The sequence below is a fragment of the Tursiops truncatus genome, chromosome 4, assembly GCF_011762595.2.
Source record: "Tursiops truncatus isolate mTurTru1 chromosome 4, mTurTru1.mat.Y, whole genome shotgun sequence".
Taxonomy (NCBI): domain Eukaryota; kingdom Metazoa; phylum Chordata; class Mammalia; order Artiodactyla; family Delphinidae; genus Tursiops; species Tursiops truncatus.
In genome coordinates, this window is record NC_047037.1 from 135242740 (window position 1) to 135256620 (window position 13881).

Here is a 13881-nt window from a genome sequence, read left to right on the forward strand (position 1 = left end):
CTTTTTCTATTTTTTGTATAGAAATGGGCCTCTGATTGAAGATGAGTGGGAAAGCTTGGACAAAAAACTGCTGGTATGGGCATGATGTAAAATTTTATCAAAGGTCCAATGGAATCTTAACATAAGCTCACAAAAAACATATTTAAAATCACATTTTTATGCGTTGTCAACCTAAGGATGAGCAGCTCGCTCCTTCAGAGATTTCCACCCTAGAAAGATCAGTATCTAAACTAAATGTAGACTTCTTATATTTTGGGAGGGGGCAGGACAAAAACAACTGTAATATTCTCTTGACCTAGGCGTCTCAATCTTTGACGCAAAGGCTGCTTGCTGTGTAGTTGTAGAAGTTTGAAGTCTAGAATGTGGATATTCAGATAGATACAGTATAGAAAACGGAAGGAATGATAATGATCATTTAATCCAGGGTTTCTCAGTGTTTATAATAAATGCATAGTAAAACGGATAGTTAGTGAACTTTAGCATGTGATAGGTTCAGAGAAATCCTGCGTTTTATTTTTTTAAAGGCTTTTTTTTAAAAATATTTATTTATTTGGTTGCACCGGGTCTTTGTTGCAGCAGGTGGGCTCCTTAGTTGCTGCTGCAGGGCTCCTCAGTTGCAGCTCACCGGCTCCTTAGTAGTGGCATGCGAACTCCCAGTTGCGGCATGCACGTGGGATCTAGTTCCCTGACCAGGGTTTGAACCCAGGTGCCCTGCATTGGGAGTACAGAGTCCTGTCCACTGCGCCACCAGGGAAGTCCCAGAAATCCTGCATTTTAAAAAGTCTTTTTACCATTATTTAACCCAAAGTTGTATAAGCTTATTTGACCACAGGACCATTTCTTTTTCCTTTTATACTACTATGGATATCTCATAGAACATGTTTTAGGGAACAATTCAATTCACTTTGCTCAAAAGGAAGCTGAACTTCAAAGTGACACATTCTTATTCTTAGACCAGTGTTCTCACTAGTGTATCATTTATTGTTTTCCAGGTGATAACAAGATTTTCAATTGTAAATAACATCTTGTAATTTATGTATTTTACCAGTTCATCTTTTCTCCAGTCTCGAATTAAAATTGTAATAGTTGGAACCAAACAGAGCTGCTAGTGTTTTGAAACACTCTACATACCAACAGATAAATATTATACTTAGTTATTAAATTATGAATTATTAAGTTAAATGAATTGTTAAATCTAGTTCTCTTGAGGAAGTTTTGCTTTTCATTTAGTTTGTATATCATTCTACAGAGATTCCATTTTAATGTTTCCCTTAAATTATAAGGCCTACCTGAATATTAAACTGTATTGTTATAATGTTCATCTAATAGGTGTAATGTTTGTATTTGCAGCCTCAAACTTCGATCTCTTCGAGTTAACGTAGGACAGCTCCTGGCCATGATTGTACCTGATCTCGATCTTCAGCAAGTGAATTATGATGTCGATGTAGTTGATGAGATCTTAGGACAAGTTGTCGAGCAAATGAGTGAAATCAGTAGTACTTAAAGTGTATTTTATGTGAGATACTAAAAAATATTTGCTCCGTCTTTCTGGTTGTATAGCTTTCAAAATTTAAGCAACTTTGTTATAGATATGATACGTAACAGACTGAAGAACCATAATCTTTTCTGTATTCTATGCATTCAAGTGTGGACACAAATATTGTGGACACACTATCACACCTTTTGAAATGCCTGTGAATCATTGGTATTGAGCAGCTACATAGCTAACTCATGATTCTGCTTTGAAATGTAAATATTTATAATTAAGTCACACATATTTTTTTATTACCCTAGAGGACTCAAGTGTTTTTCACCAAGAGGTTTTCAGGATTCCCCTAACCTTTGTGCAGTCTTTTCTGGTTCCCCAAAGTGTATTTTTCTCTGACTTGAGGGCTGTGCCATAATACAAATGGAAATGTTACCTTTGATTTTCTTACAGAGAAGTTTAAAACAGGGTTTTTAAAAATGGAATAACACTCCCGATAAGTTGTAAGTAATTGAGCATTAATGTTTCTTTTCTATAAATTCTTATCTCCTGAAATATTTTATTCATGAAAATAAAGTAAGCAGAAACTCCATCCATTTTGCCAGGATTTTTTTGTGTGTGCTGAGATTGCCGATCATGGTTATTAAACACAAAGTGTTTTTACAGAAAAAAATAATGATTTTTAGTATAAAAATATAAAAATATTAAATGCCCCACCACATTTACTTGGAAGCCCATTTTTGGCTGCTTAGTCCGCATGGAGTGGGCACAGTGATTGTTTACTATTTCTTTTTGTGAAATTTCCTGTACAGCCTTTTGTAGGAGTACTACAGGTTAATATGAGTTGAGGAAGACAATCTTTCTCCAACAGTACTGCATACCTTTTATTATATTACAAACCTAAGTGTTTTATATCCTGGAGTTAAGCAACAAACAACCTAGGATTATAGTATTACATGCCATAAAAATTATGCTTTACTGGTCCCGTGTTTTGTGCAATTATAAAGAGATGGCTTTCTATTAAGTATAACTGTATATATAATTAAGAATCATATTTTCCACAACTAAAATGTGCATTATTTTTTTCAAAGTTTTATCATTGCTATTTATTTTTACTTTTGTTTCTGAACATTGAATACATGTTCCTTTTGTATGCTTAATTACATGTTTGTCATGTACAATATTAAATTTTTACTGTACAGTAACTTCTAGAAAAAGCAAATAAATTTTTATTTGCTTGATAAAGTAATTGAAAGTGTATTTTTGGTATGAAGCTGGTTTTCTGTCACAGTTGTATCTGCTCAAATTTTAAAATATCTTGTAATAAAATAAAAATATATATGATGGCTCACACTTCAGATACTACTTTTAAGGAGTTCTGTATTCAAGTTATATTTTGAAAAGTAAGATTGTGTCTGTTAAGACCCTCAAGTTGAGCTCATTTTACTGTATTTATTAGAAGTTACATTTAGAAGATATAATTTCTAAAAATTTAGAAGTTATATTTACTTCCATTAAGGCTCTAAGACTGGGCTCACCTTGAGAGTGTGTGCGTGCATTTTCCACTCAAAAAGAGACTTTGTGTAAGTCATCTAAAGAAACCTTGCCTAAATGGTAGCAGCTGTGTATAGCATGTCTAAGTTTGTGAATATTTATGTAGCACTTATTTCTGGAATTTGCTATTTTTCCCTTCCTTTTGGTCAGCTATATTCTTGCAAAAATACATATTTTATATGGCTGTTAACTGGCTTAATGGCAAAGTTAATCATAGATTTAGAGAAACTTGCTTGCTAAATTGATTCTTTGGAATTACTTACCTAATATTCACTCTTTAAGAAAACATTGCCAAGATATGACTTTGTGGCTAGCAAATTTAACAGAAGAATGTACATGGGCTTTCCTGTCATCTATTGAGGTAGCGATACCTGTCTTTTTTTAAGTTAAATTTGTTCCTACCTATCTTTTTTTGTCAAGTTACATTTGTTCAAAGGCTAGTGTGGGGGAGGATAGTGTGGCTTAAACTAATTATTTAAAACTTAAAAGCAGTGTGAGGACGTAAACCAGAATAGTCCACAGTCCCTACAAACAGGACCTCAGCTAAGACCACAAAATCAGTGAAAGCTAATTTTCACACAGCAGGAGAGGCGTGGCATATGGATGTGGCCTTTATTTGGGCCTCAAATTCCTAATGTGGGCAGGAGGTGCTGGTGACTCTGCCCATGGTCTCAGACACTTGATTCCTGCTGTCATACAGCCCATTAGGTCGTTATTTGTCATGGAGGAATAATTAAAGTGACATGTACTGATGGTTCTTACCACTCACTGACTGCATTTTAGAATCACTTGGGCAGTTCTTAGGAATCCCAGTGTGAGGATGCACCCTGTACTAATTAAGAGTTTTGGGGGTTGGACCAAACTGTCAGGCTTCTTTTCTTTAAGGCCTCCCAGTGCACCGTCAGAGCTGAGAGCTGTTGATCTATACCCTCCAGTGATGAATGTTTGTAAGTATTGAACTCAAGTGGTTCCTGAAACAAACTCAGGATCTGCATGACCACTTTCTCACTGGGGTAAGCAAGGACAGGGAGAGGGAAGCAGAGTTGATGGCCAAGTTAGAAATGTAAATACAACAGAATGATATAAAATGAAAAGTGTTTTCTTATGTCCTTCCAGAAAGTATTAGCTGCCTACATACACACATTCATATATATATATGCATTCAGTTTATATTAAATTTTATATCTTTGTATTTGATTATATATTTGTATCAGATCTACACAGGTATCACACCATATAATTGGTAACATTTCCATATTACTTTTTGAACAGCTTTAGTAGCATTTTATGACGTGAATATGCTCCCAGCCCTCATTTATTTCTCGTTTTTTGATATTACTACAAAAGCTGCTGCTGTGAAAATACACAGCACACATACTTTTTAAAGTATATCCAGAATGTAAATACCTTGTAGTGAATACTGATAGGTCAAAGTGTATGCCGTGTTAATCTTAATAAACGTCGCCATCCAAAAATGGTTGCGAGTATTTATACTCCTATGAAAAATAGATGTATGAGTGTATTTTTTCCTATCTCCATCAAACTTGCTGATATGTGGGAAAGTGGCAGCCTGCATTTCTTTGTCTCAGGTTGAACATGTTTTCATATGTTTTATTGGCCATTTTAATTCCTTTTTCTGAGTACCCTGTCATATTCTCTGCCTATTCTTTTCTGTTGGGTTCTTTGGTTTATTGCTTTAAAGAAGCTAAATGCCTATTAATGTGGCCACAAACACTACCCAGACAACTCTTAGCTTTCAGAAGTTGGTTCAGTCTTACTTTGCACAGTGTCACATAGACTCATTGGAATGGAGTGAGAGACCCACTGGATTCATGTCTTTTTATATGAGGCTGCCCCTTGAACAACTTGGGGCTTGTGGGCTCTGACACCCATTTAGTCAAAAATCCACATATAACTTTTGACTCCCCCAAAGTTGCTAATAACTGTTGACAGGAAGCCTTACAACAATGAACAGTCAATTAACATGTTTTGTCTATGTTACAGGTATCATTTACTGTATTCCTAGAATGAAGTAAGCTAGAGAAAAATTGTTAGAGAACCATAAGGAAAATACAGTACTGTACTGCCAAATTTGTCATCTGTTTACAAGATGGACCATCTCAGTATGTACATCTGTATTATCTTAAATGATAGACAACACTAGATGTTACGTGTACCCATTGAAAATGAAAAGGTGATGTGAAAAATTCGTTTATTTACAGGTATAATGATTCATGCACTGGTAAGAAGCAGCAAGGAATATGATTGCTTTTTGGTAGCCTGGTGTAATCAATACAATTGCTTCACGGTTGCCTAGCCTATATACTAATTGTTATAAAATTTTTTTTAATTTATTTATTTTTGGCTGCATTGGGTCTTCTTTGCTGCGTGTGGGCTTTCCCTGGTTGTGGTGAGAAGGAGTTGATCTTGGTTGTGCTGTGCAGGCTTCTCATTGCGGTGGCTTCTCTTGTTGCGGAGCACAGGCTCTAGGCACATGGGTTTCAGTAGCTGTGGCACACGGGCTCAGTAGTTGTGGCTCACAGACTCTAGAGTGCAGGCTCAGTAGTTGTGGCGCACGGGCTTAGTTGCTCTGCGGCATGTGGGTTCTTCTCGGACCAGGACTCAAACGCATGCTCCCTGCATTGGCAGGTGGATTATTAACCACTGCGCCACCAGGGAAGCCCGTTATAAATTTTTTTTTTTGGCTGTGTTGGTTCTTCGTTGCTGCACGCAGGCTTTCTCTAGTTGCGGCGAGCAGGGGCTACTCTTCGTTGCAGTGTGCAGGCTTCTCTGAAGTGGCTTCTCTTGTTGCGGAGCACCAGCTCTAGGCGTGCGGTCTTCAGAAGTTGTGGCTTGCGGGCTCTAGTGCACAGGCTCAGTAGTTGTGGCATGTGGGCTTAGTTGCTCCATGACATGTGGGATCTTCCCAGACCAGGGCTCAAACTCGTGTCCCCTGCGTTGGCAGGCGGATTCTTAAACACTGTGCCACCAGGGAAGCTCGTAATAAAATTTTTATGGCATACAGTATTACAGTTATATTCTTTTTTCAATAGTTTTTTTTTTCATAGATTATTATTTAATTTATTTTTGGCTGCGTTGGGTCTTAGTTGCAGCATGTGGGATCTTCACTGAGGCCTGTGGGATCTTTCGTTGCAGGATGCGGGCTTCTCTCTAGCTGTGGTGTGTGGGTTTTCTCTTCTGTAGTTGTGGCACATGGGCTCTGTAGTTTGCAGCATGCAGGCTGTAGTGGAGGCGCGTGAGCTCAGTAGTTGTGGCATGCAGGCTTAGTTGCCCCGTGGCATGTGGGATCTTAGTTCCCTGACCAGGGATCGAACCCATGTCCCCTGCATTGCAAGGCGGATTCTTTACCACTGGACCACCAGGGAAGTCCCTACAGTTATATTCTTAATACAGTATTGGAAACGTTACATATTTTAAAAAACCTCTTACCTGTGATGATATGCAGTTTCTCCAGTTACGAGAGAAGCGTACTGTGTGGTAATGTAATTCTTTGAAAGCAAAGTTATAGAACAGGAAACTTACATTAATTTTATATTAAATATCACCCCCCTTATACCTATGTAAGGATAGACTAGTATCTACATATATTCTGTGCATTCATGATATACCTAAATTTTTCTTATGTTTGTTTATTACATGAAATCGTGCATTTTATTATATATTTATTTTGAAGTATAAATGATTTACAATGTCATGTTTCAGGTGTACAGCACAGTGATTCAGTTTTTTATATATATATATATTTTTCAGATTCTTTTCACTTATAGGTTATTACAAAATATAACTATAGCTCCCTGTGCTATACAGTCCTTGTTGGTTATCCATTTTATATATAGCAGTGTGTATATATTGATGCCAATCACCTAATTTAACCCTCCCCCCAACTTTTTCTTAAATTTTTAGATATTTCTAGGTTATGCACTTCATCTGCATTTTTATTTTTTTATTTTTATTTATTTATTTTTGGCTGCATTGGGTCTTCGTTGCTGCACGCGGTCTTTCTCTAGTCGTGGTGAGCAGGGGCTACTCTTGGTTGCCGTGCATGGGTTTCTCATTGCGGTGGCTTCTCCAGTTGCAGAGCATGGTCTCTAGGCATGCAGGCTTCAGTAGTTGTGGCTCACAGGCTCAGTAGTTGAGGCTCGCGGGCTCTAGAACACAGGCTCAGTAGTTGTGGCGCACGGGCTTAGTTGCTCCGCGGCATGTGGGATCTTCCCAGACCAGGGCTCAAACCCGTGTCCCCTGCATTGGCAGGCGGATTCCTAACCAGTGCGCCACCAGGGAAGTCCCTGTATTTGTCTTTGGGACATTGGTCACGGCTCACAAAAAGAATGCCATTAATATCCATCCACTTGGCATAGAGGAAAATATATATGCATTGCTTTTTTAGCATTAATTTTGTGGTCATGAAGTTAATTTACATATACTGGCCTCTAGGGAGAAAGTCAAGACCCTTGAAGACAAGTCTTGGTAAATTCAAGCCATTCAAATGCAGGTGAAGTTTTTAGGTGAGTGTGGTCATAGAGAATGAATTAACCATTACAAAACTGGAGTGTGAATCACAAGTAAATTTCCTACACAGGCATTCTAATAAGAATGGGCTGAGTAAATACAATTACCTATTTCAAACATGTAAAACAAGTTTAACCTCAAGGTTCAGTATTAATTTCTTGCAAAGCAGTCAGGACTCATTATGGTAACGATATATAGAATAGACTCAAAGGAACTTTTTACCCCAGCTTGGCTAATATTTAGGTTATGAGTATCTTCAATTATGTAAATATTACCCAGAATTCAGCTGTATCTTCATAGCAAAGTGTAACGGTGCTTTATATTCACAAAGTACATGAGTCATCAGTCTTCCTCATTCATGTTAAATGCTGTTGAAAACTCGCCTGTGTTTTGAACTGTGTGGCCTATGTTTTTTTTTTTTTTTTTTTTTTTTTTTTTATTTTTCCTGGTTGGCGGGCCTCTCACTGTTGTGGCCTCTCCCGTTGTGGAGCACAGGCTCCGGACGCGCAGGCTCAGCGGCCATGGCTCACGGGCCCAGCCGCTCCGCGGCATGTGGGATCCTCCCGGACCGGGGCACGAACCCGTGTCCCCTGCATCGGCAGGCGGACTGTGGCCTATGTTTTGAAAGTTTGTACCGTGATCTGAAGCAGGGCTGACTGGAAGTAATTTGATGTGGGCTTTTCATTTTTTTTTTTTCTGGATAGGCAGTTGTCCCATGTCTTTGCGATTCCCTTGGTGGAGTATCTCAAACTGTGGTGTTCATGCTGTCTGCATGACGTTTTCTAGACGCTAGAAAGCGCTCTTCTCAACTTGCTGTGTGACTTTACAGTGTGAGTTGTCTAACCAGCTGACAGCCAGAGAAGTGACGCAGTCTGACATAACTAACTATACCTGTTACCTCTTTTCCTGGGCAGAGAATTACAGGGGTCTAGGACAATAATAAAAATCATTACATATTATAATACTTACATATAATTATGTTATATAAAGTATATGATAATAGTATTATACACCATATTCACCATCATCACTTTAACCAGTAGTTTCTCATTTCCCACTAATTTCCCAATAATTTATTTAATTTAAATTGATTTTTTTCAGTATCAGATATTTTAAGCTCTGTAAAGGGAATTTTTTTTTTTTTTTTTTTTTTGAGGTACGCGAGCCTCTCACTGCTGCGGCCTCTCCCGTTGCAGAGCACAGGCTCCAGACGCGCAGACCCAGTGGCCACGGCTCACGGGCCCAACCGCTCCGTGGCACGCGGGACCTTCCCAGACTGGGGCATGAACCCTTGTCCCCTGCATTGGCAGGTGGACTCTCAACCACTGCGCCACCAGGGAAGCCCCCGGGGATTTTTTTAAAAATTTCTTTTTTTAAAAAATTTTTTGGCCATGCCAGGTGGCTTGCGGGATCTTAGTTTACCGACCGGGGGTTGAACCTGGACCCCCAGAAGTGGAAGCTTGGAGTCCTAACCACTGGACAGCCAGGGAATTCCCTCTATAACGAGAATTTTCAATTGCATACAAAAGTAGAGGAACTGTTCATTGCAGCACTATTAACAATAGCCAGGACATGGAAGCAACCTAAATGTCCATCGACAGAGGAATGGATAAAGAAGATGTGGTACATATATACTGTGGAATATTACTCAGCCATAAAAAAGAACGAAATAATGCCATTTGCAGCAACATGGATGGACCTAGAGATTGTCATACTGAGTGAAGTAAGTCAGAGAGAGACATATATGATATTGCTTATATGTGGAATCTACAAAAGGGTACAAATGAACTTCTGCACAAAACAGAAATAGAGATACAAATGCAGAAAACAAACATGGTTACCGGGGGTAAAGTGGTGGGCAGGAGGGATAAATTGGGAGATTGGGAGTGTCATATACACACTACTATATATAAAATAGATAACTGGGCTTCCCTGGTGGCACAGTGGTTGAGAATCTGCCTGCCAATGCAGGGGACATGGGTTCAAGCCCTGGTCTGGGAAGATCCCACATGCCATGGAGCAACTAGGCCTGTGAGCCACAACTACTGAGCCTGCGCGTCTGGAGCCTGTGCTCCGCAACAAGAGAGGCCGCAATAATGAGAGGCCTGTGCACCGCGATGAAGAGTGGCCCCCGCTTGCCACAACTAGAGAAAGCCCTCGCTCAGAAACGAAGACCCAACACCGCCAAAAATAATAAATAAATTAATAAAAAAACAACAACTAATAAGGACCTACTGTATAGCACAGGGAACTCTATTCAATATTCTGTAATGACCTATATGGGAGAAAAATCTAAAAAAGTGGATATATCTATAACTGATTCACTTTGCTGTACACCTGAAACTAACATAACATTGTAAACCAACTATACTCCGATAAAATTTTTTTAAAAAAATAGAGGAACTATTACAATGAGCTCATGTGTACCCATCACTCTGCTTCCAACAATTTCCAACTCACGGTCAATCTTGTCTGTATCCTCATTAACTTATCCCTCCGGTAATATTTGTGTGTGTGTGTGTTGTAAATATTAACTCATTAATTTTTTTATTGTGGAAATATATACATTACATAAAATTTATCATTTTACCATTTTTAAGTGTATGATTCAGTGGCATTAAGTACATTCACATTGTTGGGCAACTATCACCACTATCCATTTCCAGAACTTTTTCATCATCTCAAATAAGCTCTGTATCCACTAAACAATAACTTCTCATTCCCACCTGCCCCCCGGTGGCCTCTACTTTCTGTCTCTATGAATTTCCTTATTCGAGGTACCTCATAGAAGTGGAATCATAACATATTTGTTCTTTTTATTTTTAATCTATGTATTTTTGGCTGTGTTGGTTCTTTGTTGCTGTGCGTGGGCTTTCTCTAGTTGCAGTGAGCGGGGACTACTCACTGTGGTGGCTTCTTTTGTTGTGGAGCATAGGCTCTAGGCACGCGGGCTTCAGTAGTTGTTGCTCGCAGGCTCTAGAGCACAGGGTTAGTTGTGGCTCACGGGACTAGTTCCTCCACGGCATGTGGGATCTTTCCAGACCAGGGCTCGAACCCATGTCCCCTGCATTGGCAGGCGGATTCTTAACCACTGCGCCACCAGGGAAGTCCCCATATTTGTTCTTTTGTGTCTGGCTTATTTCACTTTGCATAACGTTTTTAAGGTTCATCCATCTTGTTGCATGTATCAGTTTCATTCCTTTTTAAGGCTGAATGATATTCCATTGTATGTATGTACCATATTTCGTTTATCCATTCATCCGTCCATGGACATTTAGGTTGGTTCCACTTTTTGCTATTAATGCTGCTATGAACACTGCTGTATAAATATCTAATTGCATCCTTGCTTTTATTTCTTTTTGGTACATACATAGGAGTGGGATTTTCCTTTTTGTTTTTTTTTTCTCTTATGTGCGCTTTTCAAACAATCGGATTATCTACAGTACATATTAGTCATTCCCAGTCCAAGTTCTCGAAATCCTAGCCATGACTCAAGAGAGAACATCTAAAAACTACATATCTGGATTACATTATCCTAGCTTTCTGTAGGAAACAGGCTTAAGGAGCCTCCTGTCATTTTTGTCAACATGAGACATCCATCTGTAGACAATTTCTATACCTTTCATGAAACCGGCTACAAGCATCAACCAGCATTTATATAAGAATCCATGTCAATTCTTTTCCCTAAAAATGCCAAAAGAAAATTGTTTTAAAAAGCCAGGAAGAATTGGCTCCTCAGATGAACCTGTATGTTCCTTTGATCAATTAAGGCTATGCATCACAAGGGATTTTTTTCCTGGCCTTCTGGGAAACTCACAGATAAAATGTCACATTTGGAAAATTATCCCATTTCAAAAGGCCTGCTGCATCTATTTCTGCCTTCTGATTTACAGCCTCACTTTAAAATGTTAAATTCTGTTCTTAAAAAGTGTCTGTAACCACATCTGCTAATTGAGGTATACTGTAAGCAATCCAGGTACTGAACAATCACATAGTTTTGAATGCTCCAAAACGATCTAGAGCCAATATATATCTTTAAAATATATAAAAAAAACCAAAATCTCAGTTTTTGTTTGCAAAAGGAGAAAGAGACCTGGTTGAATTCAGGGCCAAGATATCCAGAGAGAGAGAGGAGGGGAAATGTGAAGAGTGGGAGAGTCACCTAGGGGAGGCTGGCAAGCTGTCTTCTGCAAGGTTGCACAGGGTAGCACTCATTTTACAAAGCCCCTTGGCCTTGAAGGCCCAGAAACCTGCTGTTAGCACAAGGAGATTGTCCATTTATCCGGGCCAATCTCATCTCAGGGAAGCTCCCAGAGTAATGTGTGCAACCAGGATTCCAGTTAATTTAGAAGGAGAATTGAAACTGCCTTTGAAACTTATGTGCATATGACCTGCTTATTCATGTCCAAAGGCTTCTGGGTCATTGACCCATCCATCCTTTCCCATTCATTGCCAGGTCCCATTGCTCCTCCTTTGTGCCTCTGTTGTCAACGGTGAGTTTCTTTACCTTCAATTCTCATTTCCCAGAGCTGCTCATCCGAAACTCTATCACTTGAAGCCCACTTTAAATGCCCCCTTCTCTTCAAACTTCCTTTGAGCCTTCAAATTCAAAATAACCTCGCACTGAGAACTGTAAGAGCACATTGTTCCTTTCACACTCCTTTTCACTTTATTTTTTAATTATAATTATTTGTGTACATGACAGGAAGCCCGAAGACTGTTTCTGTGTTTTATTTATGTTTGAAACACCAGTGACCAAAACGGGGGCCTGATACAGGTTACAGCTGTCAAATATTCGCTGCACCAGTGAAAGACTTGGTAGTCTTGGGCGGGTCTCAAGAGTTACAGCCTCCCCACCTGTCCTACAGGACGGCTCTTCTTTTCCTTTTACCGGACTGTAAATTCTCTTGAGGGTAAGTCTGAGTCAGCTTGGCTCTCCACTGTGTATCCAGGGCTGGCACAGGGTTCCGCATATAGCAGATGCTCAGTAAATGTTTCCTAAAAGAATGAATTAACAAGGGAATAAGTGATTGAACGAATGACTCGATGGACTCCCCATTTCTTCCACCTGTGCATCTGTCCGCAGGGAATTAATAAACCCGCGGGATCCAGCCCAGATTCGCAGGACTCGCGGCGCTGGACCAGCCTCTGCGGCGGGGCGGGGCCTCCAGGGAGTCCCGCCCACGAGGAGGCGGAGAGTCTCGGGAGTCCCGCCCATGCGGAGGCGGGGCCTGCAGCGCGCGGGAAGCGGCGCGCGCGGCGGCGGGAGCTGGCGGCCGCGGGGACTGACCACGTCCCTATAGGTAAGGCTTCCCCGCGCTGGCTTCCGCGTCCCCGAGGTTTCCCGGCTGGACCTGGGGGGCGAGAGGCTCTCGCTGAGGGCCGGCCGCGAGGACCCGGGATAGCTCCTGAAAAGCGCGCGTCCGCGCGGCCGATCCCCGCCCCGGCCCTGAGCGGCCTCCTCCCAGGCAGGTCCGGTCCCGGCTTCCCGGGCCCAGCGGGAAGGGAGCTGCCTTCTCGCCTCCGACCTCGGTCCGTTCCCCGGACAGGCCCCTCCCCTGGGCGGCCTCCTCCCCCCAAAGAGCCCCCTCCCCCGCGGTCCCGGCCCCTTTCCCCGGGTAACCCCCTCCCACGCGGCCCACCCCCCCAGGCGGCCCGCCCCCAGCTCTCCGGGCTCGCCCGGCAGCCTCCACTAAGCGGGCGCGGGCGCCCAGCCAGGCCCGACCCGGTGCCTTGATTTCCTCTGCCCGGGTGTCCCATTTTGCTTTTCCGGAGGTAGCAGGAGAATAAACTGAACAGCCACGACTCAGCGAACCATTTTAGGTGAAACTTGCTAGGTGTTAACGTCAGACGTCAACAGTAACATCCTCTCCCAACGCAGCGTGCGTTTTTAACGGTTAGCAGAGTTCCTGGCTCCTACTAAGCGCTCAGTACGTCGATCCTGCTATAATATTCACCTCATTACCGACGATTTTCAGCTTTCCTCTGTCTTTGGAGAAAGAACGGTCCCCGAGGAACGGTATTCTGCCCCTTGAAGACTCAGGAGGATGAAACTCATCACTTGTGAGATCGCCTGGCATAACAAGGAGCCAGTGTACAGCCTGGACTTCCAGCACGGAGCCGCCGGGAGGATCCACAGGCTGGCCTCCGCGGGGGTGGACACCGCTGTCAGGGTAAATGGGGCCGAGGCAGAAAGGCCCAGGGAAGCACTATTGAAGCAGCATTCTCCACTCTTCTATTTATAATGAGTGTCAACAGACACACACTACTTAGTTATGTAGCCCAGAGGGCTAAATTCTCAGGGCCTTGAG

The 13881-nt window shown here is 41.5% G+C and overlaps 2 protein-coding genes across 6 annotated transcripts in view; both read left to right on the top strand.

Moving 5' to 3' along the window:
* The window catches only part of MORC3 (MORC family CW-type zinc finger 3), a 41998-nt gene extending 39154 nt beyond the window's left edge, over positions 1 to 2844 (top strand). For 2 of the 3 annotated variants that reach the window (XM_073804487.1, XM_073804488.1), the window contains exon 17: positions 1351 to 2844. In XM_073804487.1, coding sequence (XP_073660588.1) covers positions 1351 to 1504 — 154 coding nt within the window. In that variant the 3' untranslated portion in view covers positions 1505 to 2844. Of the gene's footprint in view, positions 1 to 21; positions 74 to 1350 lie in introns of all 3 variants that reach the window. The other variant, XM_073804489.1, reaches the window with a different exon arrangement.
* Positions 2845 to 13609: 10765 nt separating this feature from the next.
* The window catches only part of CHAF1B (chromatin assembly factor 1 subunit B), a 30896-nt gene continuing 30624 nt past the window's right edge, over positions 13610 to 13881 (top strand). For 2 of the 3 annotated variants that reach the window (XR_012331609.1, XM_033856048.2), the window contains exon 1: positions 13618 to 13743. Coding sequence is in view for 2 of the 3 variants with exons in the window: in XM_033856048.2 (XP_033711939.1) it covers positions 13618 to 13743 (126 nt within the window). In the remaining variant the exon portion in view is untranslated. Of the gene's footprint in view, positions 13744 to 13881 lie in introns of all 3 variants that reach the window. The other variant, XM_019923113.3, reaches the window with a different exon arrangement.